The sequence below is a fragment of the Astatotilapia calliptera genome, chromosome 9, assembly GCF_900246225.1.
Source record: "Astatotilapia calliptera chromosome 9, fAstCal1.2, whole genome shotgun sequence".
In the NCBI taxonomy this organism is placed as follows: Eukaryota; Metazoa; Chordata; class Actinopteri; order Cichliformes; family Cichlidae; genus Astatotilapia; species Astatotilapia calliptera.
In genome coordinates this window covers 27,051,282-27,078,403 of record NC_039310.1, presented here as the reverse complement: position 1 = coordinate 27,078,403, position 27,122 = coordinate 27,051,282, and the positions used below count along the sequence as shown (strand labels likewise).

At 41.2% G+C, this 27,122-nt stretch overlaps 1 protein-coding gene across 5 annotated transcripts in view; it reads right to left on the bottom strand.

Annotated features, from left to right (window-relative positions):
- Positions 1–11,749: 11,749 nt before the first annotated feature.
- The window catches only part of LOC113029391 (cadherin-20), a 94,840-nt gene continuing 79,467 nt past the window's right edge, over positions 11,750–27,122 (bottom strand). For all 5 annotated transcript variants that reach the window (XM_026180240.1, XM_026180239.1, XM_026180241.1 and 2 more), the window contains 6 exons: positions 26,640–26,893; positions 19,630–19,766; positions 17,965–18,086; positions 17,593–17,710; positions 15,433–15,684; positions 11,750–13,548 (listed from right to left, as the gene is read on the bottom strand). In XM_026180240.1, coding sequence (XP_026036025.1) covers positions 13,028–13,548; positions 15,433–15,684; positions 17,593–17,710; positions 17,965–18,086; positions 19,630–19,766; positions 26,640–26,893 — 1,404 coding nt within the window. In that variant the 3' untranslated portion in view covers positions 11,750–13,027. The remainder of the gene's footprint in view (positions 13,549–15,432; positions 15,685–17,592; positions 17,711–17,964; positions 18,087–19,629; positions 19,767–26,639; positions 26,894–27,122) is intronic.

The window sequence follows — 27,122 nt, the reverse complement described above, 5'->3', positions numbered from 1 at the left end:
CCCATGGACTTCTACTGGGGCCTCTTTTGTGAAGTCATGCACACATTTCTCACGACTTGTCTACCATATTGGATTTGATGCTACCACTGGATGCTTGGGAAATATGTGTGTTCTGACCGGTGATTACTGGACATTGCTGGCCATGATAAACTGGATTGCAAAGGAAGTACTGGACAACAGACTTTGCTTACAGATTTCCATAGTTGTCTGTAGTTTTTCCTTGTTTGTCTGCAAATACTTGCCAACTAACAGTGTTAGTTAAACTTCATCAAATGTGACTCAAAACAGTACCAGTTTAGTTTAGTGGGTGAGCAGGCAGCCGTATGGGACATGGCCAGAAGGCAGCAGCCTGGATTTGAATCTTATCCGTGGCCCTTTGCTGTGTGTCTTCATCTTCTTTCCCTGCTTTCCTGCCTCCCCCCCCAAATACTCTAGAAACCAAAGCAATTAAAACAATTTTTTTTTTTCCAGAGATTTTGTTTGGGGAATATACTTTTTTCCTAGCAACAGCTTGTATACACTTGCAATCAGTTTCCTGCAAGTGCCATCAACCTCCAGCAACCACACCCAGTCAGCGAATACTGATTTTGTCGTCACAGCTAGCGTTTGCCATTTCGTCGAGTACCACTCTCTAAAATATGAGTCACGTTGTTAGTGGCCACATCTGCAAAACTCCACAAGGCCAGAAGTCTTCTTCCTATCCGGTGGCCTTCAGAGTGAATGCATTAGGTTTTAGGCATTTCCTTATTGGCTTATTTTCTCCTTGACCTGGAAGTTAAGTCCGTGTTTTACACCATGAGCCACTTTCAAGTGGCCACTAGAGGAACTGCATTTTTTGGCCCTTTTTCTTTAGATTAATTATTAAGTTATACAGCTTAACCCCCATGATTGTAGGTGACACGTTTCCACTGATTTCTGTATTTACAAACAAGTTTGTTGTTTTTTATTTGTGTTAAGAGACCATAAAATACATATTAAGAAATTAAATCACAATAGAACAATTGATTAAATGTTTTCATTTATATCCTGGCCTATTTTTGAGCCTAGTGATGGAGATGGAGAACTCATCAAGACAGCTGTGAATCAGAAGACACAAAGAATGAAATACTTCATCTCAGGCTCATGTAATGCTTAGAGCTGTCATTAAAGTTTGGGTGGGTGGCAGAAGATTTGTCCCAGTGATCCCAGTGCAAGATAGGTTTGGTGATTTGCACATGCAGTATTTATTTAAGTCCTAATCTGAAACTACAGAGAAAGCAAATTATGATGGTGAGTTAGTGAGATGCTAAAAAAGAGGCTGCTTGTTTGTTAAACCAGCAATATTTTCTGAAGAAAGTCACATTCACAAATGGTTCATCTTTGCTATCAGACAGAAGGAAGACGGCTGGTAAACAAATCAGCCCAAAAGATCATCATCTTTATCGTCTTGGGGCCAGCTTTACAAACACTCCATATTCCTTCCAGTCCTCTTGCTGTTTTCCTCTTTGTACAAACAAGCATTCATTGTGAAGGTCCCAGATACCCAGCACACTGTGTACCAAGTCCAATTTGTCAGATCCTGTTTGTGGATCCACAGGGATGATGGAAGCAAACAAACTGGACACTGCGAGGCAAAATGAAAAGAGGAAGTATCGCTTCTTCTAATCATTGCCTTTGATAGATCGAGCTACACCTCCTGGGTCATGGCTCGCCTCCCACCGACTCTCAGAGATGAAAGGTGTCTGTCAGCACCATTAATAGCAAAACGTGCAAAGCAGGCGGGGGCGAATGCAGGATCAAAACAGTTTGAAGTGCAGAGTGAAATTCTTGTTTCTGTCATGAATTTTTTTTTAGAGTTTATAATATAAAGGAAAAAACAAAACACGCATGACTTCCTCTGTCATGTTTCTGTCATCTCTACCTGGAGGATAGCCGCCATCCGTGACATCTTTCCTATACATTCTTGTGTGTGAGGACTTTGCTGCTGTCTCTCCTTTTTTATTCAAGAAGCGGGACGGATGCTTTGATGCTGCTTGGCAGTTTTGGCTCCTCTGTATGTATGTTTTAGAGTTTTTATCTAAATACAGTGACATTCAAGTGACCTAATGCAGAGTGTTTAAGCTTCGAGCTTGTGTTTGACATTACTCATTTGTCCTCATTCCAAAGTCATCGAAAGTGCTTTTTCTCAAAAGCAGCTCTGCACAAGGTGTCCTCTGGTAGTGGATGAGGCATCGGGCATGAGCTGAGTCTGTCACTCCAAACTCAGCATTTTTACTGTCATGAAGGAAGGTCATTTATATCAGTTTTGTTAAGTTTTCTCTCCGTGATAACCATTAACCATCCTACCTGATTAGTCTCGTCTGTGTTTTCTTCTCTATCTGCTAATGACTCACCTGTCCACTCAGTACAGCTTCCTTTTTTTCTCCTGCAAGACTGTCTTTTTCTTTAATCAAATGTTCAAGCATTTACTCAATAATACTCCTCAGGTTTCCATTTTCAAATGGTTTTGGATTTGTGGCTGTCTCGTTTTCTTTTTCTTTGTTCTGTCCTCCTCCCTTGTGATGCGCATAGCTAAACAGGCTTGATTTGGCAGTTTTACACAACCAGATGTTTGACACGTCGCCTTTGGGCTTATGTCTCAGTCGGAAAACAAACCATCAGTCTTGCCAGGCAAAACGTGTTATGCACTAGACTATGGAGCTATGCACGTTCTCATTTCCCAGTCATGTAAATTAGTGTCAAAAAGAACAGTAAATTAGATTTTGGTGGTTGATTTCTCACAGGCTCTTTGAAATGACAAAGACCACACAAGGATGCTCCAGAAAATACATGTCATTTTCCAAAAATCTAAAATATTAACTTTTCTACCTGCGTGACACTGGCAATTAAAACATCAACTAAATTATTAACAAAAAAAATATTTTCTAGCATAACCACACAGCAAAATCTCCAGTGTTAAATTAACACTAGAGAGTGTCTATATGGGTCCACACCTCTGAGTGTTAAATACAACACTGTTGAGTGTTAAATTAACACTTTTGACAGTGTTATATGTTTAAAAGTAACCTAGTCAGTTTTGAAGATTAACAATGGCTAACACTGAGCAGTGCTGATTTTCTAACACTGGAAAATAACTCAAAATGTTAGAAATATTCCAGTGTGAAGGCCGTCTTCATTGTGACTAACTCTGTATTGCATGCAGACATGGGCACTTAAGAAAGCTGACGTCACATTGACAAAGATAGAAAATATGAATTGGCCATAAGTGTCTGAGATTACTATAATTTAGTACCACTTTTATTCTTAGCGTAAAGGGTCATGAATTTTCTCCAGTGGTTTCACTTTTAGTCCTGGAACTTTTTGCAGGATGTCAAAGTGCAGATGTCAGTGTGCTCATGATGTTCTTACACAGATTAACTGGTCTTAATTCAGATATCAACAGAAAAAAAAATGTTGTGAAATATTTTTACAGTGATTAAAATATTAATATTGCTTTTGTTTTAAATTTAGACAACAATAAATGTCAGTAAGATTCCAGCATAGCAGCTGATAGAGTTCTGAAATCTTCTATTTAATATTCACTTCATGCTCTATGCAGAAATAATTTAGCGATAGGTCTATTAGATCAGCACAACCAGTCATGACCTATGTCCTAAACTGTCATAGAGAGATTTTATTCTAAGCTGAGAATGGATCCTGTACACTGAGTTTTTGTGAGAGCAGCACTTTCTTCTGATCATTAAAAGTAATAAATGTAGGAGAAATTGGCCTTGAGCAGCAAACTGAAACTAATGTGAACTGAAGTTCGCTGATGTGAACTGCAGATTAATCCAATATGCACTTTGATATTGACTGCAATTTTCAGGCACACCAAGAGGCCTCAGATTCTTTTATTTCTGCAACAACAAAGCCCAGAAAGTCTCAAGTTTAGTTTTCTTTGTATCTGCCTTCAGAGAGCACTGTGGTGCGGTAGGTAGTCCCTTTGCCTCACAGCTCAAAGGTTCTGGATACAGACCTTCTGCTTGGTTGGTTCCCTTCTGTGTGGGTTTCCTCCTATGGTTCAAAGACATGCTTGTCAGGGGAAAAAAAGCCAAAAACTGCAGTTCATCTAATAAGTATCAAAAAGTGAGGATTTTGATTTGAAAGATAACATATTTCAGTTCCTAAACCCATGCTTGTTTGTCAAGTAGCTAAAATGCAGTCTAATCCTAAATAATTCAGCAGCAACCTGTTAGATGTTTATGTTGTGACGCCGGCTGTCTACGTGGAGGATTTGAGGTGGCTCTGCAATAATGGCTAATAAACACCAAAAATCTAATGGGAGAAAAAACACCCAGAGGAACAAAATACAAGGCTGAGAGGAATCAAGCAGATTGTTGCTTGAAAGTAAAGCTAGTGCGAGTGTCTGCAGCCGAGTGTGAAGTTTCTCTAATAGCCACTTAAGGCTGCTTCCAGAAGTGAGCTAATCCCTATACACTCCCATGTGAAAATGTCTATCCTAACAGCATAAAAAAGCACATTTACACCCTATTTTGGCTTAAAGTTACTGGTCTGCTATGAAGGTAAACATTTTGCAAAATGTGAGAGCTTGCAGACACACGGAGCTGGTGCTATTAGCTAACTATTAGATCTAATCACCACTAATTCCAGTCACTGAACTAGACATCTCAACCATGTTTGTAAGGCTGAGGGATTTTACCTGACACATAACAATTTATTCGGCAAATATTTGTATGATGCACTTGTACGTTTAATGGTGTAGCTTGTTAAAAGGCATACTCATCTCTTGCCCAGTGACAGTTGAGATTGATTCCAGGCCCTCGTGACCCCATGTTGGATAAATGGTTAGGAAAATGGTCCATGGATGGCTTCATAGTCAAGTGCCCAATTCCCTTAATGGCTCCTTTAGCTACAAAGAAGTTGCACTGGTGATTATTTGTCTTACAATATTAATGAAAATGCATGTAAAAGCTGTGTTTCGTATAGCCTGCTGCTCTCACTGGCTGTGGCCCAGTGCTTCTCTCGAGGTTACGTCAACAAGAGGAGCTCCTGAGATTATTTGGCATTATTTTCTGGCATTGCTATCGGCGACTCTGTAACAGCTCCCACAGTGTCTGGCTGCTCTAACCTAATGTTCCTCAAATCAGGACACAATTCGGGGTTTCGACTTAGTTCTAAGCAGTGTTGGTCAAGTTACTTGAAAAAAGTAATCAGTAACTAATTACTGATTACTCCCCCCAAAAAGTAATCCCGTTACTTTACTGATTACTTATTTTCAAAAGTAATTAATTACTTAGTTACTTAGTTACTTAGTTACTTTTTAAAAACACGATTTACAACCTGAAGAGGTGATAAAGTGATAGATCTTTCAGCCCAATTCTACTTTTTCTACATAATCCATCATACAAAATGTAATCAAATGGAAAAGTCTCTTTTTAAAACTTGTTTTATCAGTTTTAATCTTTTAACTTTATGCATCAAGCAAAACATTTAATTATATGCAACATTCTCTGACTTGAATAAATTAGTTTAACATTTAAACCTATTTTCTACACATTCCAGCACATAAAATAAAATATTTTTTGTGTTTTCACTCACTCTTTCAAACAGATGCAAGTAAAACACAGCAGAAAATAAATAAAGTCAAAGACTCAGCGGTCCTTTTGCTCTATTTTCACCTGTAAAGCAGGAGCAGGGTAGGCGGAGGGTTACCCTGGTGTAGGTGTGCTGCGGTCAGTTGAGGAATCCGCGCGAGTGTCTCTGTGAGTTTCCCATCACGTCGTAGCTACTCGGTGCTTGCTCGGAAGTTTAGGGGTTTTTTTCGCTGTAAAAAGAAGTTTTCTTCCCACGCACGATGGACGCTAATGTTTTTGTCACTTTTTATGGAATCAAACTCAAAGTAAGGTCAGTACTTCCACACTTTAAACGCTGCACGCTCATACTCTCTCCCGCACTCGATATATTATCCATTGTTGATCTGCACACAGCTGCTGTCACCAACGTCGCACTTGCTTACGTCACTGTCATGAGACATTCTCGCAAAAAAAATCACGGTTTTAGTAACGCAGTAACGCAGCGTTCCTACGGGAAAGTAACGGTAATCTAATTACCGATTTTGCAATAGTAATCCCTTACTTTACTCGTTACTTGAAAAAAGTAATCAGATTACAGTAACGCGTTACAAGTAACGCGTTACTGCCCATCTCTGGTTCTAAGATGCAAGACACTAAAGCTTAAGCTTTCACTTTGAGCTGGTCTTAAAAAAGCTGCTCGTGTTATCAGACTGATGTTTCAATCAATAATGGCTTTAGTCTAGCATCCAGCAAAAGACAAATTCTTATTTTAAAAATGTATCTTTTAATGTAATGAGTATTCAATGTGGTGTTGTATGGCTAGACTTTCTAAAATTCAAAAATACTTACAAATGTTCTCCAGTGGCCTGTAATATGAGGCAGGCTTTGCGTTATTGAGGTAACTCAGTATTACCAAGGTGTTTCACTTCCTACCAAAGCTTACTTCTCCAGACCAGGATGTCTTAAAAGATCGGGGGATATTGATTAGGAAAAACCCTTTTCTGGTCGATTGCTCTAACACTTGAATCCAAGTTCAGTGGAGAGGATTTGTAACTGGGAACTGTGGGATCACATTCCTCTGGGTTGAGGGTCTTGGGATCTTAGGTGGAGTATATCTTAGACCAGTGAACTAAACTGAAGCACTGATGCAGGCATTGTACCAGACTGTCATACTAAAATGAGAGATGATCTGAAAGGTGAAATCCATCTACATTCCAACCCTCATCCGTGGTTATGAGATCTGGGGAAATGACAGGAAGACTAAGCGGCACTTGTCTCCCTTCAGAGGTTTTGCAGGGATACTCAGCTCCTAGGAATCCCTGGAGTAGACCCAGAATGCACTGGAGAAATTATATGTATGCATATATCATCTGACCTGTGAACACCTCAGGACCTCCCACAAGGAACTAGAAAGGATTGCAGGGAGAAGAACGCCTGGAATACTGTGCTTTAGCCTACTGCCAATGTGGGTGGATAGATTTCTTGTTTGGCTTCAAATAGTCTCAACTTTATTGATATAGTAGCTTTTGCTTAAAGGTCACACATATTTAAACAGCACTTAATACTATTCTTCTCAAAGACATTCAGACTGCAGCAGCTGTGTTGCTTTTACTTATATTATGTTGTATTAAATGTTTGCTAGATGTTTCCCGTTGGTCAGCTGCTCCTGTGGCTACTTTTTCATGTAAACATACGGGTAGCTAAATTGATGAACGTTGGGGAAACGACCTTTATGCTCAGCCTGATTTCGGCTGATAGGATAAATGAAGCTGGATAAATATATCCTGAATATGTTGAAGTACGTTCACCCTATTTGGTGCAAGCCCCAGGCCAGCAGCAGGGTTTAGTTCACATTTACCTCACTGTTTGCCATCATAGGGTGAGAAACATTTGGTTCCCCAAACCATACTTATTTAGCACATGATTTAGTCCTGCATGGTTCACCAGCAACATGCTGAATGTTAAAGTTAATGTAGCTGTCTATGTGAAGGGTGGGAGCAGGCCCTGTGGTAATGGCCAATAAACTCCACAAACTTAATGTGAGAAAAACAGCTAGAAAAATAAAAGCTACGAGGAATCAGCAGGTTGTTGCTTGGAAGTAAAACTATGTGCAAGCATCCTCAGCTGAGTGTGAAGTTCCTCTAAACCTCTGAGACGGCGATGATGTGCCGCTCAGGAGCAAAACACCCTGACGGCAAAAGCTCATGTTCTGCTGCAGCTTAAAGAGATAAAGTGGAAATAACCCATCGCTGGGCCGAGGAAGGGAGACAAAGATGTAGAAAGAGGGGGAGAAAAAAGGTAATGGAAAACATGTAGGACTTTTGAGTGAAAGAAAGATTAAGAGTTGAACTTGTGGGTGAATAAAGGAGGTGGAGATGCAGAGATAAGGGGATCAGAGGGAGGCAGCCCGGCAGCGATTGGGTCTGTATATGTTTCGCTCTCTGACTCTACATGTCAAATGGGTCGGACCTGCTTTTCTCTCCAGGGGCCTGGAGTTTGCCTTTCTTTCCGCCCCTTAATTTCCAGCAGAGCGTAGTGTGTGTGTGTGTGTGTGTGTGTGTGTGTGTGTGTGTGTGTGTGTGGTGGGTTTTTTTTAAACTTTGCAATAGGGGATGATTCAGTGGGTCTGCTGCAGTTTACCCTCGGCAGGATTAGAGCTGGAAGCCATCTTATTATCTTCCACCGTTTGAGCTCTGTCGTCTGTTAGAAAGAGCAGTGGAGCTTAAGACAAATTACCCCCTCAGTGTCTTTCGGATGGCATGACTTCGGCCTGGAAATGGCCTTGGGAGAGGCTGGCAGTGGGGCAAATGGGAAGGAGGAGGCGGCCTGTGAATGGGAGAGGCTGGAGGGATTGTTAGTTTAATTTATGCTGCAGAACAAGGCAAAGTGTAGAGGAGGGCACTGAGGAGGAAAGAGACTGGAAGACATGAGTTTTATGTGCTGACAGATGTTTTTGACTGCATATTTATAGTGAGAAGTGATGGAGCGTCCTTCTTGTCTTTGAAAATACATGCCAGAATTTACAAAGCCCCTTACCTCTGAAAGATGTTATTGTTTTCTTAAATTCTTGACGCCAGAAGTGATTGGATTTTGATAAGTTGTGTGGTAATAGAGTAGCTAGCTTTACTAGACAGTAAATTTGTTACTTTATTTCTATATGTTTGCCACTTTTTCTCAAATAAAAAAAAACAAAAGAGAAAATTTTGAATTTTGTTCCTGTCAATTTACCCCTCCTCGGGGAGTCCCTTAATAATCTGTTATTATTTTTGCCACAAATGTCTGTTTCTGTCATTAAATCTGAATCTTGAGTAGCTTTGGCGTATTAGAGTTATAACCTCGATTTGGTGTTGTTTACATTTTTTCATCCACTTTCAATGCTTGCTAATTATTTCTGTATGCGGCAGCTATTTAGCCACTACCTCAAAGTCTGCACTGGATTGTCGCGATAGTTTAAAACACTTATTTTGAAGCAGAGATATGATGCAAGATAGGGAAAGAACAAAAAATTTGGAAACCCTTTGTTGAGTGCTGAATGCTGAAACAAAGAGTGACAAATTAGAGAAAACCCCCGCTGTGTAATTGAAGCATTCTGCTCAGTGTGAAGAGGATATGAATTCATTCAAGTTTAAATTTAAATCCGAGAAATATTGCAGGCTCATCTGCTGTGCAATTTCACTGTTGAGTGCCACCCAGCAGGTAAGCCAGAGCCACTGATTTCAGTTATTTCTGTTATTTGTTTTGACAACACAAATGGAAATTTTAAAGTAGTGGAAAATACCTTGAGGTGTAGATTATCACTTTCTCCTTTCTCTCAACGTCCACTTCTTGATTTCCCTTCATCTTCCTCCCTCCTCTTTAGTTTTGCTTCTCCTTTCTCTTCATTTTGATTGACATTAGCAATTCAGTGGAGCCTCTTGTTTATAATTGATTGATTTCCCATTGGCAAATATTCCATTGGTTCATGTAAACGTTACAGTGAGAGCAATCAGATGGAACGATTTTTGAGGCTGGAGGCTCAGGTACAGCAGGCGGTGTGTGGGATGAGCTTTTAATCAGTGCCGAGCATTATCGCTGCAAAACAAAATAAGTCAAGCAAATTAAGCGCTTTGAGAGAAACTGTAATGAAAAGCGAATCATCTGCAGCAACACTTTAGAGGACAATTTAGCATATGATTGCAACTTTAAATAGCTGCTTTATCTTCTCAGGGACTTACACTTCTGTCACACTTCGGGGGACTGCATAATGCTCCTCGCCGCCCAAAGAAGCAGTTTATTATTCCAAATTACGCTGACAAAGATGCTCAGAGAGGAACTTTTTGTTGTCTTCCTCATTCCACTGTTATCGTCGCTTCACGGGGCATGTTTACAAAAAGATTGCTCCCTGCAAGTCTTGTTCTGACCACTGGCACAAGCGTATTTATGATGTGGACTGGATTCATCTGTTTTTTCTCTTCTGCTTATCCTTATCGTGGTCGTGTGGTCGTTTCTCAGCTACCATAGGCTAAGAGACGGGGTACACCCTGGGCAGAAAGAACCAGACAGAACCCTGGAACCATGAGGAGAACGAGCAAACTAACATGCTAACCACTGTGCCACCGTGCTGCCCGGGCTGGGCTCAATTCAGTTTTATTTAAACTGTGTCATCTCAAGGTAAATTGGAATTGAAAGTATGCAAAAATGTTGTAGAGGAGAAACCCACAGACCCAACATATGTGATAGAGGAAGGAGGCAGCCATCTGCAGGTGACCTAACTATCTCAGATATTGAACCTACACCTGCAAAGATGACTACAGAAAAACACAAGGAAAGAGGCTGGTCAGAAACCTGTATGCCACTGCACTCCAGCATGATGTCACAGTTTAGAAAGTTTTCATTGGAAGTCGCTTCTCAGATTCTTTAGTACATTAACTGTCAACCAACCAAACTATTTTATTGACAGAAATTACACATCAGGGTCATTTACTATGCTCTAATATGCTTTCAAATGTCTCTATTAGTATTTAGACTATACTACCTCTACTATCTAAATTATTGTAATTTAATTAATTATAGCTTTTAATCATTTTTAGCATTCTGCTAGATCTTTATACCAAACTTGACTGAAAGTGGACCTTCCTCCAAAAGTTACCAACTGTTTGTCCAATCAAACAGTCACAGAGATCAGCATCAGAGGGTAATTGGGCCTCAAACATTGTGCCCTTAAAATCCCTTAAAGTAGCCTGTCCTGCATGCCTGCTTTAGTTTTATTTAAGGGTATCTCTGAAATTGATTCTAGTGTTCTTGGCCGTGAAAATATAGTGATTACAAATTAGAACAACACAAAAATAGTTGTAGGGAAAAAAGACTGATTTAGTAAAAGATTATTGCAATTAATTTCACAATAGTACACAGAAATATAGCTTAAATCCTAAATGACCCCACCCAGCCACTTGGTTAATGGTTTCAATCCAGAAACCAGAAAATTGCTGGACAATGGAGTGATGGATTTACAAGAAAAAAACTTTATGTCAAATTATGAGAGGGAAAAAAAAGTGACTTTAAAGGAAGAGAAAAATATGTGAGGAAAAAAACTGCAACTTTATGAGAAAAAAACCCTTCAAATTATGATAGAGAAATGTGGCAACTTTATAGTGATGGAAGCAAATGACAACAAGAAGAAAGCAGCAAAGGCATTTGATGCAAAAACTGACAAATATACAAGGAAAACATTGAAAATGTATGAGGATGCAGAACCCCCTCCCTCAAAATTTGAACCTGACTAGAAAATGAGAAGAGTGGCAATTTCCCAAGGGAGACACAGGCAACTTTGTGAAAAAAGTGGGAGATTTAGGAGAAAAAGACAGCCCTCATTTGATACGCCCCTTTTAAAAGAGCTAAGATGGTGATGTCAGATGTTCAGAATGGGACTTGACACACCAGTGAATGACATCATGGTGGATACTTCCACCGTTTTTTAAGAGACCCATGAAAGATTAGCTGACGCTTGTTTGTTCCACAGGTTTTCTTTTCAAATGTGCACATGGAAGAGTCCAGACCAGGACTTGCAGAGACTAGACAGAACGTTCTGCCTTTAGTCATGCAACTCTTCATTTATTGGACTCTGCACTGCATAATGGGAGATTGTGCAAGTCAGAATTACCCACTGAGCCTCAGTGCACAGAAACAAAGAAACATGAAGACCAGAAGGCAGGCAACACCCATTTTTGACTTTTTATTACCAAGAATACAAAATATATCTACATTCACATACCACTTACTGTAGCATGACTCACAACATAGATTTCAAGTAAACTCCATCCAATTGAATTATCAAAATCTACCTCCACATCTCTCCCAGTTTGGAAAATCCTTTTGGTGTTTGTGTGTGATTTACGTTTTTTTTTTATTCTTTCCTTCTTCTAAAATGTCTTTCATTTGTCCTTTTTACAGTTGGCACTTGATGCAGGTTCTCAATGTCTCTGTAGTCCACAGGATCGGAGGATTAAGCCACATTTGTGTGGGGACAGAAAAGCAACACGGTATCTCTAACAGGACAGATCAAGCCTCGTTGCCACCAGACTCCGGCTGGCACGGCGGTGGATCCAAAATGAAAGGCGACTCGGTCGGGCGTTTGTCCACATGTAGTCCTTTCCGCTGTGCCACATGTCTCAGATGAGATTTAAACATCCACTAAGACAAATCCAAGATTTTATTTCATTTTTTTAATAAAATGCTTCCCTCTCATCCTAATGAATGGATACCTGCTTTATGTTTTGGAGTTACAATACAAAGAGCTTAAAAATGGTACAAAAACAATAATACAGTAAACATATTAACTCTGAAACCCCACATGGGACTACGACATCGCCGTCTCCGCAGCACGTCATATGACATTTAGAGATGCAGCTTCTCACACGGATTGAAAACAAAGGCAGTTACATCATGTATGTTACAACGTATGCGTGATCTTTTGAAGATTTCCTCGCATGGCAGAGGCTTAAAGTACAGTCTCGGCTTGAAGGACCCAAATAACTTAGCAGAACATATAAATACAGCAAGTGGAACAAAGAAATAAATTAAGACCTGCCACGGATGGAACAAAAACACGACTGCAGCAACGACTCCTCGCTTTGATTCTTCAAGCCCATCTCTGGCATAAATTGCTCGGCGTCTTGAATCGAAGGGGCTCTGCCTGTGGCTGGGTCAGGCAGTTGAAGTTGGCGTGTGCTTTGAAGCCGTTCCTCAGCTTGGCCCCCAAGAGGCTGCCAGATTCGGCCTGCCTGTGAAGCCCGTCTCTGGGGTAGATTTAAAACCTGCTGCAGGCCTTCAAGGCTGTGGAGAATAGAGGCTTCGGCAGGATTTTGATTTCTAACAGTCATGGATGTGGCCATGAGTACATCTCAGCTTTGTTGTTGTCACTTCTTGGTTGTTTCTGTGTCTTTTAAAAAAAAAAATCTTTTCATACGTCCGTTTGTAAAGGAAAAGGCCCCGTCGTCCTACCACAGTGGAGGACTGTTTGTCTCCAGCACGCCGTACATCTCAGCAAGTTTTTTAAAGCGAGGCCCCCAGTCATTCAGGTAGTCGTACTCATGGTCGGTGTTTGAGGTTCCAGATTGCAACGAGCTGAGGGACTCCGCGACAGAGCCTTCCCCCTCGTAAGCGTACGTCTGCAGGGAGTCGTAAGGCGGGGCGCACGGGTCCATGTCGGCTTCCAGGAGCTTCGCCAGCACGTATCCGTGAACATTGCTGTCCCCGCTGCCGCCGCCCATGACACATGCCTGAGGGACGTATCGGGACAGGCTTTCGATCTCCGGCAGCATGTCCTGTCTCATCTTGCCCGGATGGTGGTGCGCCTCACGAGGGTTCCACATGGCGGCGATGTCGAAGGCCTCGGTGTCTTCTTCGCCACCGCCTTCATCATCATAGCGCACGATGTTTTCATGCACGTTCTCCTCCTCGTCACACAGGTAGGGCTTCTTACGATGGGTCCGCAGGGAAAGCATGAGCAGGATCATCACTGTTATAAAGGGAAAAAATGAATGAGTATAGAGGCCATAAGGAATCAGTGGTTTAAGTAAATGCTGTGACAGACACGGTTATTCATTTTTAAAATTCTTGGTGTTTTAATGTTAAAATGTAAAACCAAGCCTCGACCTCTGCAGCTACAAACCAACAATTGAAGTTCTAGTGGCTCTATAGACTCCCATCTTTTATATACAGTCTATTATAGCTCATGGCAAAAGGTCAAGACCGGGGTTTTCAAACATAAGGCCGGGGGTCCAGAAAGGCTCCAATGGGGCCGCTGGATGGCTTTGGAATATTTGAAGGAGTGCATAGATTTTTAACTTTTATAATAAGGACTCAACTTACTTATTCATATCTATGAATAATTAACTAACTCTGGGAATAGGAGCAAGTATAAAAACATTACCAACTGATACAAAGCTCAAATAAAGATATTTTTAGAAAACACTATTTCATAACCCTTCAGCTCAAATACATCAACAGTGTTCAAGAAGAAACGCTTGTGCCATCAAAACCAAAATTACTGCATCTACGAGGAAAAAAATAAAATTCACAAGAAGGCGAGCAAGGATGTTTTAAGAAAATTTACTGCTGCCTGTCAGAGCAGCAGAGCGAGTCAACCTGCTGAGCCCTCCTACCCGCAGCTACAGGTCTGCAGGGAGAGATAAAGCGGGTCCGTATCGTCCCCTGGGGAACTGAAAGTGTGATGCTACAGGGCAGCTGGTGCTAATGAATGCTAGACTTTCTGCGAGGGTGAGAAAATAAATCCATATTTAATCCTACAATGCTGATGTCACACTGGGAGATGCCTCCTTTTTTGCAAACAGACTTTTTAGCCTTCGGCTGTTGTGTTGTGTCACGTCTTGGGTGATCTAAGATCTCTCGGCAGGCTGCATATTTTGCGCACTTTGCTTTTTAAGTTCAGCTTCAGGGTTGATTACCTTCTTCAGAGGGGGTATCACAAATATTTAAAGTAGCACACCGACTCGCTGAAAGGTCAGGGTGTAAAACAAAGTGCGGCAGTGATTTTAATCACGGCCCGCTCCTACCCCTGAGGCTCGCCCTCAGCTGGTTCTTTCACATCCTACAACAGGAGATTAAAATGTGGTCTGACTTGGAAAATGTTTTCCAGCCACATATTCCAGCAGTTTACGGCAGCTGCATGATGTCTTTCTGCATTTGTGCACTTCACGTTTGACCTGTCAATCAGACAGGCGTCCAAAATGAGACGAACCGTGAAGATTTCGGTGCAGAAAAAGGTTCTCGTCGTGCTGGGTTTCCAACATGACATTCACAGTTTGTGCAGAGCATGATTGGACAAATCAGGGACAACTGTTTCACCAATGTTTTTCTTTTTTAAAACAGCGATTGCAGGACTCAAGGATAAAACCACAAAATGGAGACCAAACGCAACATTTTATAAATATTCACAAATATTAAACATGCCTAACCCTTATCCCTTTAAATCTCACTTGTTACACAGGACACTTCAGGGTAAGTATAGTGGAAGGTTTTACTACAGATTCTCAGTGCTTTGTCCTTTAATTTCAGGTAGGTTTAGGTCATTAATCTGAATTCACTATAGATAATAAAATCTTGTTTTGTAGCAGACTGTAAATATGCTTAAAATTTGGCATGTTAGCATGGAAGTCTAAGGGCATTGGTTCTTGTCTCATGGAGCCAGCCTCAAGTGGCCATTGCAGGAACTGCAGTTTTTGGCACTCTCTTTATATTAAAACTCAAACGTTCGTTCCCTTTAATATGTAAGAATAATAAACCATGTAGGGCAGCAGCACTTATGTGTGTCACCTAAACTTAGGCTTTGTGAGCTTTTAGCTGACACGGTTATTTGCACATCATCGTAACAGCAGCTCACCCAGCAAGACGAAAATGCAGGCCAGGATGGCGATCAGAGCCCCCCTGCTGAGGCTGGCGGGCAGGCTGTAGGCCTCAGCGTTGCATGACATGACGTTGCCCTCCTGGTCGCAGCTACACACACGTATAGTCAGCGTGCTGGTGCTACTCTGAACCGGCTGCTCACTGTCCGAGATGAAAATGGGCAAATAGAAGACGGTCTGGTCTTGCTGTGACCAACCGCCACGGCGTGTCAGGATCCACGCTGTGTTGTCTGGAAGCGAACACAGAGGTCACAAAAAGATCAAGTTAGTGTTCAGAAATACAACAATAAGATGCTTAGTGTGAGGTAGCTGATAGCAGCAGGGTTTCATGTATGTGCTGCGTTCAGGGTAACTGAACACGCGGAGGAGTCATGGGATGGTGGTGAGAATTGAAGACGAGCACAGCTGTGAAGAGGAAATGTCGACTGAAGCTACTAAATATCACACCTATTACTCACAGAGGCTTATTTCAAGACACTGATCTTTACTGTCAATATATAGCAGGAAAAAAGAGTTTTAACTCATTCACTGCCATTGACGTCTATAGCCGTCAATTGCAGTGAATGAGTCAATGGGTTTAACTCATTCACTGCCAATCGCTGGCAGTGAATGAGTTAATAGCCTCACATACATTTGATCATCTCCCACGGTTTCTACAGCTGTTACTGTAGTTAAAATTATGTATTAAAATATCCTTTAGTGCAATATTTCTGTCTAGCCTGAGGGAGAAAAAGTTAGCAAAATTATCTGATTGTTCTAAATTACTATAAATATAATTCTGCTTTGCATTCCCTTCCCCACGCCCCTAGAATGTAATTATAATGGAGAAACACTGAATCCTTCATTATATTTTTTATTAAGTAAATGAAGATATTTGAGAAGAATCATCTTTAACAATATCAAGAACATGAAGATTCATAAGAATGTGAATTGTGTGTTTTAATGAAAGGAATTAAAAGTCCTTAGCAAGTTCTAAAATTTGATAAATACAAATGACACTTCATATTTGCATAACTGATTTAGGAAAAATGAAGCCAAAACACAGCATGTGTGGTGAATACTAAGTATACCCAAAGAGGAAAGACATCTGCAATGATCTTATAGAAGCAACTATCGCTGGACATTAGTCTGGAAAAGTTACACAATCTTTTTCAAACAATCTGAAGTCATTCTGCAATGAGAGATTCTTCATAAGTGGAAGTTGCCAGGAGTGGACATCCCAGCAAACTCAACCCAAGGTCAGACTGTGCAATGCTCAATGAAATTGAGATGGGTTTTTAACAATTTGTACAGGTGTCAGTTAACATGCTATATGTTAAAATTCTGTTACAACTAGGAGAAGACGGAAGATGGTTAGTTTGCCAGGGTTGCCAGGTATAGGCCTGTTCTCTCTAAAAAACAACATGGCAGCATGGCTTAGGTTTGCAAAATTGCATCTGAACAAACCACGAGACTTCTGCATTAATGTCCTCTGGACAGAAAAGACCAAAGTGGAGATGTCTGCTATAATGTACAGCAAGTACCAATCACAGCATGCCAGCACTAACGCCCCATACCAAGTGGTGAAGGGGTGATGATTTGGCACAGGCACAGGACCTGGCCACCTTACAGTACTTGACTTGACCATGAACTCCAGAGTATCTGCCTCCACTTCCAAGTATTCTAGAGCCAGTTTTGAGACCATATGTCTGGCAGCTTCATCGAAACTGAATCATGCAACAGGACAATGATCCCAAATACAGCAGCAACTCTACAACAGACTGGCCGAAAAAAGAAGCGGTGATACAGTGTAGTTTTTGTTAAAAAAAACACACATGCTGCAGTTCATTTGAGGTTGTATTTTAATAATAATTTAAAAATTTTGACTTGCAGATTATTTTTAATTATGTCCTGATTCATAAGACCTTAGAACAGAAGGAAGCTGTACTTGCTTTTTACCACGACTGCATTAAAATGTAAAAACCATGAATATTTACTGCTGGGCTGCATACTTCCATACTACATATTTTACTGTGGATGCTGCTCTTCCATAGATAAGGAGAAACAGCGATCTTATTTTACTGGTCCAACTCACTAGAAATCAAATTAGCCTGCATGGAAAACTCGTGCATGACACAGAACCGTGACCGAACGTGTACCTTGGTTATCTTTCAGGGTGAAGTTAGGGTTGTTGACGGCCTCTGGAGCCAAGCTGTAGTAGAAGTGCTGCCCACCAAGCGGCTCGTCTGGATCTACTGCTGTCACGGTCTGGATCAGCTGGATTACAGACATGAAAGTCATATTTAAAATCTGCTAATGGCTTATTTCACTTTCAGCAAGAAATGATAGTCGAACAGATGTTATGTAGTGGAGAAAAATGTGTTTTTCTGGAGTACAGGTAAGGGTGGTATAAAATGTGTCTCAGATTTTACTCTAAGAGCACCAGAATATAAATTATACAAGTATTTTATCATCATTAATGACTTACAGGGACTTATTCCAAACACTGATGCAAACTGGTGTCTCCGTACCTGCCCTGCTTTGGCATTTTCACACACATACGCCTCCAGGTAGTGCATCAGCGACGGAGGATTATCATTCACATCCAGGACCCTCACAGCCACCGACACACTTGCGATCTGTGTGGGGTTATCTGCAGGGAAACGCAAACTGGTCAGAGGCTGATGGACGGAGATAAATGACTCTGAGAAATCCTAAGGTGCAGCATGTTTGCTGTAAAAGATTTACGGAGGAGCTCAGCAGGATCCTCACAGATTACAGTCCTGTTATTCCCCATTACAGCCTGCCATTTGCATACCCTAACCAGCTGTGTAATAAGCTGTGAAAACACAATTAGTGCAAAGTAACTACTTTCTCAGTTTTCATCACATGATCCATCCATCAGAGGTGTGAGATTAGCTCTCGAGGTCAAAGCTCCACGTGGTCTTACTGTGCTTTAATATTCACTGCAGTGAGCGTGCTCCAACTTTGCTGAAGTTGAAGATTTGGTAAATTAATAATCTACGAATTAGTTTAGTTCAAATTGAACTACACTGTGTAACAAATTAAAGTTCTGACACAATCTCCAAATTAATTATCACTTTTGGTAACAAAGTGTTGACTCTATCCTAAACACATTGTGAAAATTCTTAAAAAAAATTTCACTTAATGCTTTCAGTTCTCACATAATCACCTTTTTAATTACTAGTATTGTTAGTGTCCGACTGCTTTTTGTGTTTAATTTAGGACATTTAGCAGTTTTTGGACTCAATTACATTATTACAAGTAACACAAGTTTGTCATTAAGAAGCTAATGTAAAATTGTTGACACATCATAACACACATACCTTTCACAAACATGGCTCAATCTCAGTAATCTTATGTCCACAGGTCTAAAAATACTTATATCACAACTATAAAGTTACAATTTCATGTGAGTTCCTCGTTATTTTTGCTCTTGAATTTACAGCAACATATAAAAAGCTACTCATTTTTAAAGTATGAAGTGAAAATAAGGACTGTGAAGTAGAGAGAAAGTTTTTTATCGTCAGCTTTGCTTTGTTCCGGTACATTGAAATTTTTTCCCTCTTCCTCTCTGTGCTCTTTCCGTCTCCGTCACATCTTTAATTAGCCACCATGCGGGAAGTTCTTTAATTAGTCATTAATTCAATTACCATCTCCTTTAAGGTGTGTCTACCAAACAAAGGCACAAACAGACAAACAAAGCAAAGGGAGGAGGGGTGAAGGTGACTTTCGGGGCTACCAGCTGTGTGCGGCTCTGCGGGGCATCTCCTGCTCAGCGTTACATAACTCTGCAAGAGCTGTTCTCAAAAATCAGTCAGTCTGCGTTCATTCAAGTTTACTCCATCCACCTGTTTGTTTCTGTTTTCTGCATAAAGCCGCTGAATGAATCTCACAGTTTTCTGCTGTTAAGTCCTTAAATTCAAACAGTTATTTAAATTTGAGCTGCAGTTTTACAGGTTATGATAACTGTATGCATGATTGATTTCTATATTTTTGAAATGTTAGCACTAATCTGTGTCACGTAGTGCTCCCATACCACCTATGGATGCACATGCTGTTCAAAAACTACTTTAGTCTTTAAATAGAGACTACACTGTAATGGCATAAAAGCAGCAAAAGCAGAACTCAGTTACAGCCAGATGTGTCTTTATTTGCATGTGTATAAGACGTACTCATCTCCATGGCGAGGATGGTGATGTTGTGCCAGCCGACTTCCTCTCGGTCTAGCGAGCGCACCGTCATCAGTGACCCGGAGGTGATTTCGATGTAGAAGTACTTGTCGGGGTCACTGGATCTGTCGATGGAGTACCTGGTGACACAAGATGATGACATAATGACAACAGTGATAAATAAAATGCACCATTGTGTAATTTTAAGTGGTTCATAGGGTAATGCATGCAAGCACACATAATCCAGTGCGTGACCCACGCGTGGATGTGTGTGATAAGATGCAGGCTGGAAACTCCTGAGGGAACTATGAGAAGAGGCTCCAGATAAGACTTAATCAGAGTATCTGCATCCTCTGCCAAACTTCCAACATGTTGGGACATGGAGACCTGCAGAGTGCCGCCCTGGCTCGTTTCCTGCCACCGTGGGCCATTTTCCAGAAACGCTCTTTTGAGAGAGACACGCAGCAACAACAACAACAACCGGCCACACTCACACACACAGGAGGAGAGGGATGAAGAGCGCATCCTCTTCCAGGCTGTGGAGCATAAACCAGTTTATTCACACAGAGATGGAGCTCACCTGTCACTGCCATGCTCTCCTCTCACCTGGAAGAGCCGCAAATGTGTGTTTCAACCAGGAAACAAGCATATGTGTGTAAATCTGTGATCTGATGATAACTTGCATGTTGTTGCACTTTCATTTTTTCCAAACATAAGGAAAAAAAGGAAAGTAAACTGTATTCTGTTAAATTCCTTAAAGGAACGTTAAAATGATGGTATAACAGAGCGTCAGTGACGTAAGATTTTCTTCTGCAGTTATATTGGAGCAGTGAATACTAGACAGCACTTATTGAGCAGAAAATCTCTCATATGCTGAGGCAAGACTAGCATGCACAGATGATCAATAATAGCTTATGAAAAACCCACTTTTGTGCTATTTTGAACTTTTATAATTTGATTTGAGAGCAATGCATTCACGCAGATATAACACATCTTCTCCTTCACTGCATCCACGAACCTCCTCCGAGGCCTTCTTCTTTTCCTCCTGTCTGGCAGCTCCATCTTCAACATCCTCCAAATAAAAGTTTTAGCATCTTCAGCTCTGCCACCTCCAGCTCGACCTTCTATCTGCTTGTTTCACTCTTGCTGCTAACCTTTAGTCAGAAATCACTCCTGACACTCATTTCCACCCACACCACCCTGCCAGCACCCTCTCCTTCATCACTTTTGTGCATCGTCCATTGTTTTGGATTGTTTATGTCACACAGCGGAAATTTGTGTTTTTATGTTTTATCAATCTGTGTATTGGTACATAGTGTTGATTTTATTTGCATGATTTTATAGTGATATTTATATTGCATGTTTGTTTATTGATATTTATACTGCATGGTTTTATCCTCATATTTATATTGGTGTTAATGTTGTACCATGTTCCTTTAACCCACTGTGGACTAAACAGATAATTGTAGGCACCTGTGAGGCGGGGGCGTTCCCCAAGGTGGCCTATCAGCCGCCAGGTTGCCCTGTTAAAGGGGATGGTGAGCGCAGAGACAAAGGAGAGAGGAGTGACGCACGAAGGGTGAGGAGGCGAAAAAGGAACACGTGCAACCCCGCATGTGTGTGGAACGAACTGCTGCCTGACTGTGGGGCGCCGCGAGTTGTTCGGCGATCCAGTCCTAACGGCAGGAACGGCAACAGTGGGTGGCGATGGCTGCAATGCACAACAGGGCAGGGATGCCCCTCTGCCTGCATCTGACGGTGAGACGAGGGAGGCCGTGTTCAGGTGTGGAGTGGGGCGGGACTGTGCGGCGACGCGCTGTCAGGAGGAGACAGGTCTGCGATAGGAGCCCCCTCCCTGGTCTGTTGCTGACGAGTTTTGCCATACTGGAAGAGAAGTTCCTCTCCTGTCTCCTTCATATAAGGACCATTCGCCCATGTGTGGCTGGACTGTGGGATTATGGGACTATGGGAGAGTAATTTTAGTATATGGAAAACATGTTTTAGCCTTGTTTTAATATTGTATAGTTATTTCTGCCGGCAGGGTTTTTAGCGGGTTGCAACACTACTTTTATTGTATATGGGGAATTTTGTCTTGTATTTGTGACTCTGGCTGTGTTTTTTTTATTATGGAAATAAATGGTGTTTGAAGCCAGCTTAGTTTCTGTGCCCTGAGCGCTGACCCACCCACTCCCCTTTTTCGCTTGTATGTATACCAGACGTGGTGGTGAAGATTTAGGTCCACCAGTCTTAGCGGCTACATTTACCAGAGGTTTTTAAACTCGGGTACCTTCACTAACTGTACATCACACACATGTATTGTGTCTTGCTTCCATTGACATTCATTCCTCTTTTCTCCAGACCATACCTCCACCTCTGCAGCTCTCTTACTTTCACTACAGATCACAGTGTCATCTGCAAACACCAGTCTTCACCGTAGACTTGTATCTGACCTTATCTGTCAACCTGTCAAACAATAAGGGGCTCAGACCAGATATCTATATATGTAATCCTACCCCCACCTTGAACCCATCTGTCACTCGTACTGCACATCTTATCACTCTCTCGTTGTCCATGTTCATGTCTAGCACCACTTTCTCTCCCACTCATAACTTCTTCATGTAGTACCACAGTTCCTCCTCATGTAACCTGTCATATGCTTTGTTTTTCACTGCTGCAAATCCTGATATTTTAGTCTGAACTTGCCCTGGTTAAGTCTTCTCTTTTAATAAATATGACCAGTTTTATTTGTCTCGTAGAAGCGCATTAAATGCATCACATCATACTGACACAGGCAACATACTGAAGGAAGAAATATTTTTGCCTTTAAATGACTAATTAACACACATGCTGTTGTGATCATCACCAGATGCAGATATCAAATGTTTAATAAAAGTCTGTTGCTGGCACACTGAGGCATTAGCAGCAGACTGTGCTTGCAGACTTGCTCGCTGTGCGCGTTTTTGACTGACTGCCGACAGGAAACGGTCGTGATTGGCATGTCTGCCGCTGGCGAGGATCTCCCTGAAGGATCTCTATTAATATCACTGGTCCACAGTCCTGAGGAGGGGGGGAGGGGGCAGTGTGTGTGAAAAAGCAGGTGAAAAAGTGTGAGGTGAGTGCATACAGATGTATCTGCCAGTCACGCTGCAGCGCAGAAAGGACGGAGAGATGACAGATGAGGCAGACAGAGACACTGAAGGTCACCTGCTGCTTGTTGTTATCTGCCATCTGATGTTGCTGTTGCTGCAACAGCCGATTCCTCAGTTATCTGCAGCTCCCATTGCCAAAACTCGCTTTTTGAAAATCTCTCACTGACGCTCGTCCAGCCCTGAAGATTTTAGTGACACGACATTTTCAGACTGCAACTTCAGCTGCTCTGAATCCTGTTGCTTCCAGATATTAGAAATCAGTTTTCTGCTGATGGTCGTGATTGGGTCTTTTATTAATCATCAAAACCTTGGATGACTACCTGTAGATCTCCCATAGCAAAAAAATAGTCTTAGAGTTACTTTTGCTAGTCTCTCTGTCACATCAGTAAACGAGGATTACTTTATAAACTCGGCCACTTGTGTCAGCCCATATAAAATAAAACATTGAGCTCATTTTCAAATTCTTACTCTAAAAGTCATTAAGGAGGATTATCCAGTGTTAGAGTTGAACACAAATCATTAACCAATGATTGTGAAGTTTCACAAATTTTTCTTTCCTGTTTTGAAGTGTTAAAAAGAAGCTGATTAAAAAGAAGATGGACTGTTTGTTCTGTTCTTTTCTTTGGAGACAAGCTTCTTCAACAGCTTCAGAACTTCAAGTGAACAAGCTCAGCTTTTACTGATCATAGACAGACATGTGCGAGAAGTCTCCTGGTCCTCATTACTAGGCCATAATAAGAAAAACAACTTTTACTGTCAATAAATAGCAGGCTTTTATAACAGTGAGTCAGTAAAGAATGATGCATTTGAACTTGTACTAAGAACTTCCAGAATACCGCAGCCACTTCAGTCGCAGCAGTACATGGTAACCTCATTGATGAGCGTTGGCTGCATCTTGTGATTTTAAGAAGCCTCAGTCTTCAACAGCAAACAAAAGGGCTGTTTTTAGGGAAATGGGGGGGAGAAAAAAATCTGTTTTCTGCTATGAGGTTCATTTAAAAAAACCAAAAATAAAACACATTCTCTAGGCCAAGAGAGTATTTTTTAATGTGTCCTGAACAATAGTTCTCCAGGCTTTTCTTTGGACATTGGCTGCTTTTTCACTTGTTTTCTGTCCAGTCCTTGCAAGAATATTTTAAAACCATATAATCCTGACCTATGAGTCATTCAAGGATAAAAAGGCATCTAACTGAAGGGATGAACCAGTGTTGCATCTACACATAACAGAGCACTTAGCAAAGAACCACCACCTCCTTAGCCACTTTTTCACTACCAGCCTGTTGCAAAAACGCATAAACATATTTCCCCATTTCTTTAGTTGAATGTATGAAAGATGTCAAACTGTCAAATAGAATTTTTCTACCAACAAGATGATTCTTGAAGAGCTTTTAGCTGAAAACCTGATATATCTAAGCATGGCAGTGTCCTTAAAAGATTGTGAAAATGAAGGACAAAGGAAGAAATGGCTCATTGCCACATTCACCTATTCATACAGACACTTTTTTCTGTCCTTAAGTGCTTTCTGTCTAACATTCATACACATTCACAGCCATCTGTAAAACACGGTGGTTTGAGCCCACTTTACAGACAGGAGAAATTGTCAAAATTGATCAAATTATGAACACAAAGAAGTACAGTCAGATTTGTATCCAACATGTAACACCATCTGGAATCTATCTCATTAGTAATGGCTAAATCTTTCAGCATGACAATGATTTCAAACACATTGCCAGTGCAGTAAAATCATACCCGGGTAGAAAAACACAATCAGTCGTAGATTGTCCTCCTCAGAGCTCGGACCTCCACATTACAGAAGAAGTTTGGGGTCATCTGAAGGTAGCTAACATCCAAAGATGAGCTTTTCCTTCAAGAAGGTTGGAGAATTGTTCCTAAAGACTACTTAAATAAATGATAAGGAAGCTTTCCTAAGACAGTTCAGGCTGTGTTGAAAAATAAAGGTGCTCCTACCAGAAATCGACTCTCAAGCTCATTAGGATCCTCAAAACTGTTTCTGTAAATATTTTCTGTGTTTTGTTTTGCATGTGTTGCAGGTATGCACATGTATGTCCATGTACATTTGGACATGTTTAAATAAATCACCTATTTCCTCATCTCACTAGCAAAATATGAAGAAATGGGGGATGACTTAAGACTTGCAGTACTGTTATACAGGTGAGTTGCATGACGTGTTACCTGTCAGTGAAGGGGGAAACAATAGAAGTCAATATCTATGAGTGAAAGAGGACGAAAACCCTGACACAGCACTCGGGTTAAACTGCTGAGTGTCCGTGCAGACGGATGAAGTGAGCAGCAAACACACACAGGAGTCATCTACATCTTTACTTTTCACCCTGATCGAGGTGGAAAAAAGGGAAAGCTGGGACGAGGTGCAGCTTGTGTGAAGCACTCAGTCACCCCCGCAGCCGCTCATTCCTTCAGATGATTAATAGCCTAATTAAAAGGCTTTATGTCTAATTAGTTTATGAAAGGTGCAGTCTGGACGATCAACGCACCACGCAACATCTGTTCTACCTGAGCACAAACCAGACTGAAATAAATGACATACGTCGTCAGCGTCTCTACTTCTGCGTGGTCTTTGGTTGTTACACAGATTAGTCCTCTATCTCGTGTCAGCTGTCCTGCTCTGAACATACATGTGGATAAATGGGAGCTCAGTCATATCAGCCTGCAGCTGCAGCCAGCTGTGAGTTGTGTTGTGATGCTGCCCCCTGCTGGTAAACAGGTTACTTTACTCTTATTTTACTTTAAACTAATGAAAATGCAGATTTAACTAAATATGATGCTCCAGATAGACTGCAGTTATTACATTATTAAATTAATGAATTGACAACGCTTGTAAAATTGTGATGAAATTAATGAAAATTACCGACATATTTTAAATACATTTTGGTTTATAAGTTTCCAAGCTTATAGAAGAGTTGCTTAAAAAATATCCATATTTAAAGGTGAAGAGTGGGAATTTTTTTTTAACTTCTGTTTTAAATTCACCTCTCAGTGCATAAGTTTAATCTCTGAGAGAACCCAAACACATTCTGTGAGTCTGTCTTGGTTCCAGTTGACTGGTTTTAGTCAATGGTGGGATGGATAATTTGTTTGCCGAACACAAATTAACTCATTGATGCATCTCAGAATTGGTTCAGTTTACTGCTTCTGAAGCCAGTGGTCTCAGAAGCTGATCGAGGCTGGGCTGTTGGCATGCAGGATGTTGGCATGCATATCCATGAGAGCACCATACCTGATCTGATTGTTTCTGGTGGAATCTGAGCTACCGAGATGAGGCATTCCAACCTAAGCTTGTGCCATATACAGACTTCTCTAGCCACCATTTAGTCCCTGTGTCTCTGAACATGTTGGGTTGATGCCTTCATCAGGCTCAATCAGTGACCTTTGCACCCACTGAAGGCTACACTTATCCAAGAATGGAGAAAAAATCCTCAGATACAGATTGTGCAGTCCATGTTTAGACAGTGACTGCTAGCATCACATCCAGATAAGGCCACACCTTATATCAAGCATCTTGTATCTACATATATTACAGTGTTGGTGCATAAAATCTGAAGCCAGTAGAAACAACAAAGAGGACTTTCAGCAGATTGTTTCTGTCACACATCTGCACAGAAATTCTGCTAAATCAAACCATACGAAGCACATAACTGGAGCATTATCACAAAAAATAGAAACTTTGCCTTTGAGGTGGTTTTTTTTGTCGTATCAAGGGTATTTATTGACCTATTTAAATGCTTAAAATGTAGACTAAACTCTTGCACAGTAAGCATGTTTGCAGTAAAACTGCAAAACTACTGAAGCACACAAAATCTGGAGTGGTTTATTTGTCATCCTCACCTCACAGTGTTGTTGGCAGCATCCGGATCCCTCGCTGACACGGTCTTCACCATAGTCCCGATCTCTGCGTCCTCTGGCAGCTCGACGTAGTATGCCGGCGAGTCGAACAGCGGGGGCTCGTCCACGTCCTCTATGCTCACGTGCACGATGGTGACGTCCTTGAAGGGCCCGCGGTGGCGAAAGGCCGGATCCAAGTGGGTGTTGGCTCCCTCCACCTTTAGAGTGTAGCTTGGCTTGATCTCAAAGTTTAGCGGCTGATGGGGTAACACACAAAAAGATTTTAAACCTTTAAAAAAGAACTCTGGGGTTAAGACGTTGATTGAGATTAAAAGGTTAAACTGCTGGTATTTCATGGTAAAATCAGCAAACGCTGGGCCTATCTGCTAGGAACTGTCCAGCTCAAAATAAAAAAATAAATATTAAGTATTTATTTCAGTGCTGAATTTACTGAAGAGATGCTGCAAAAAGAATGTGATCTTTCCC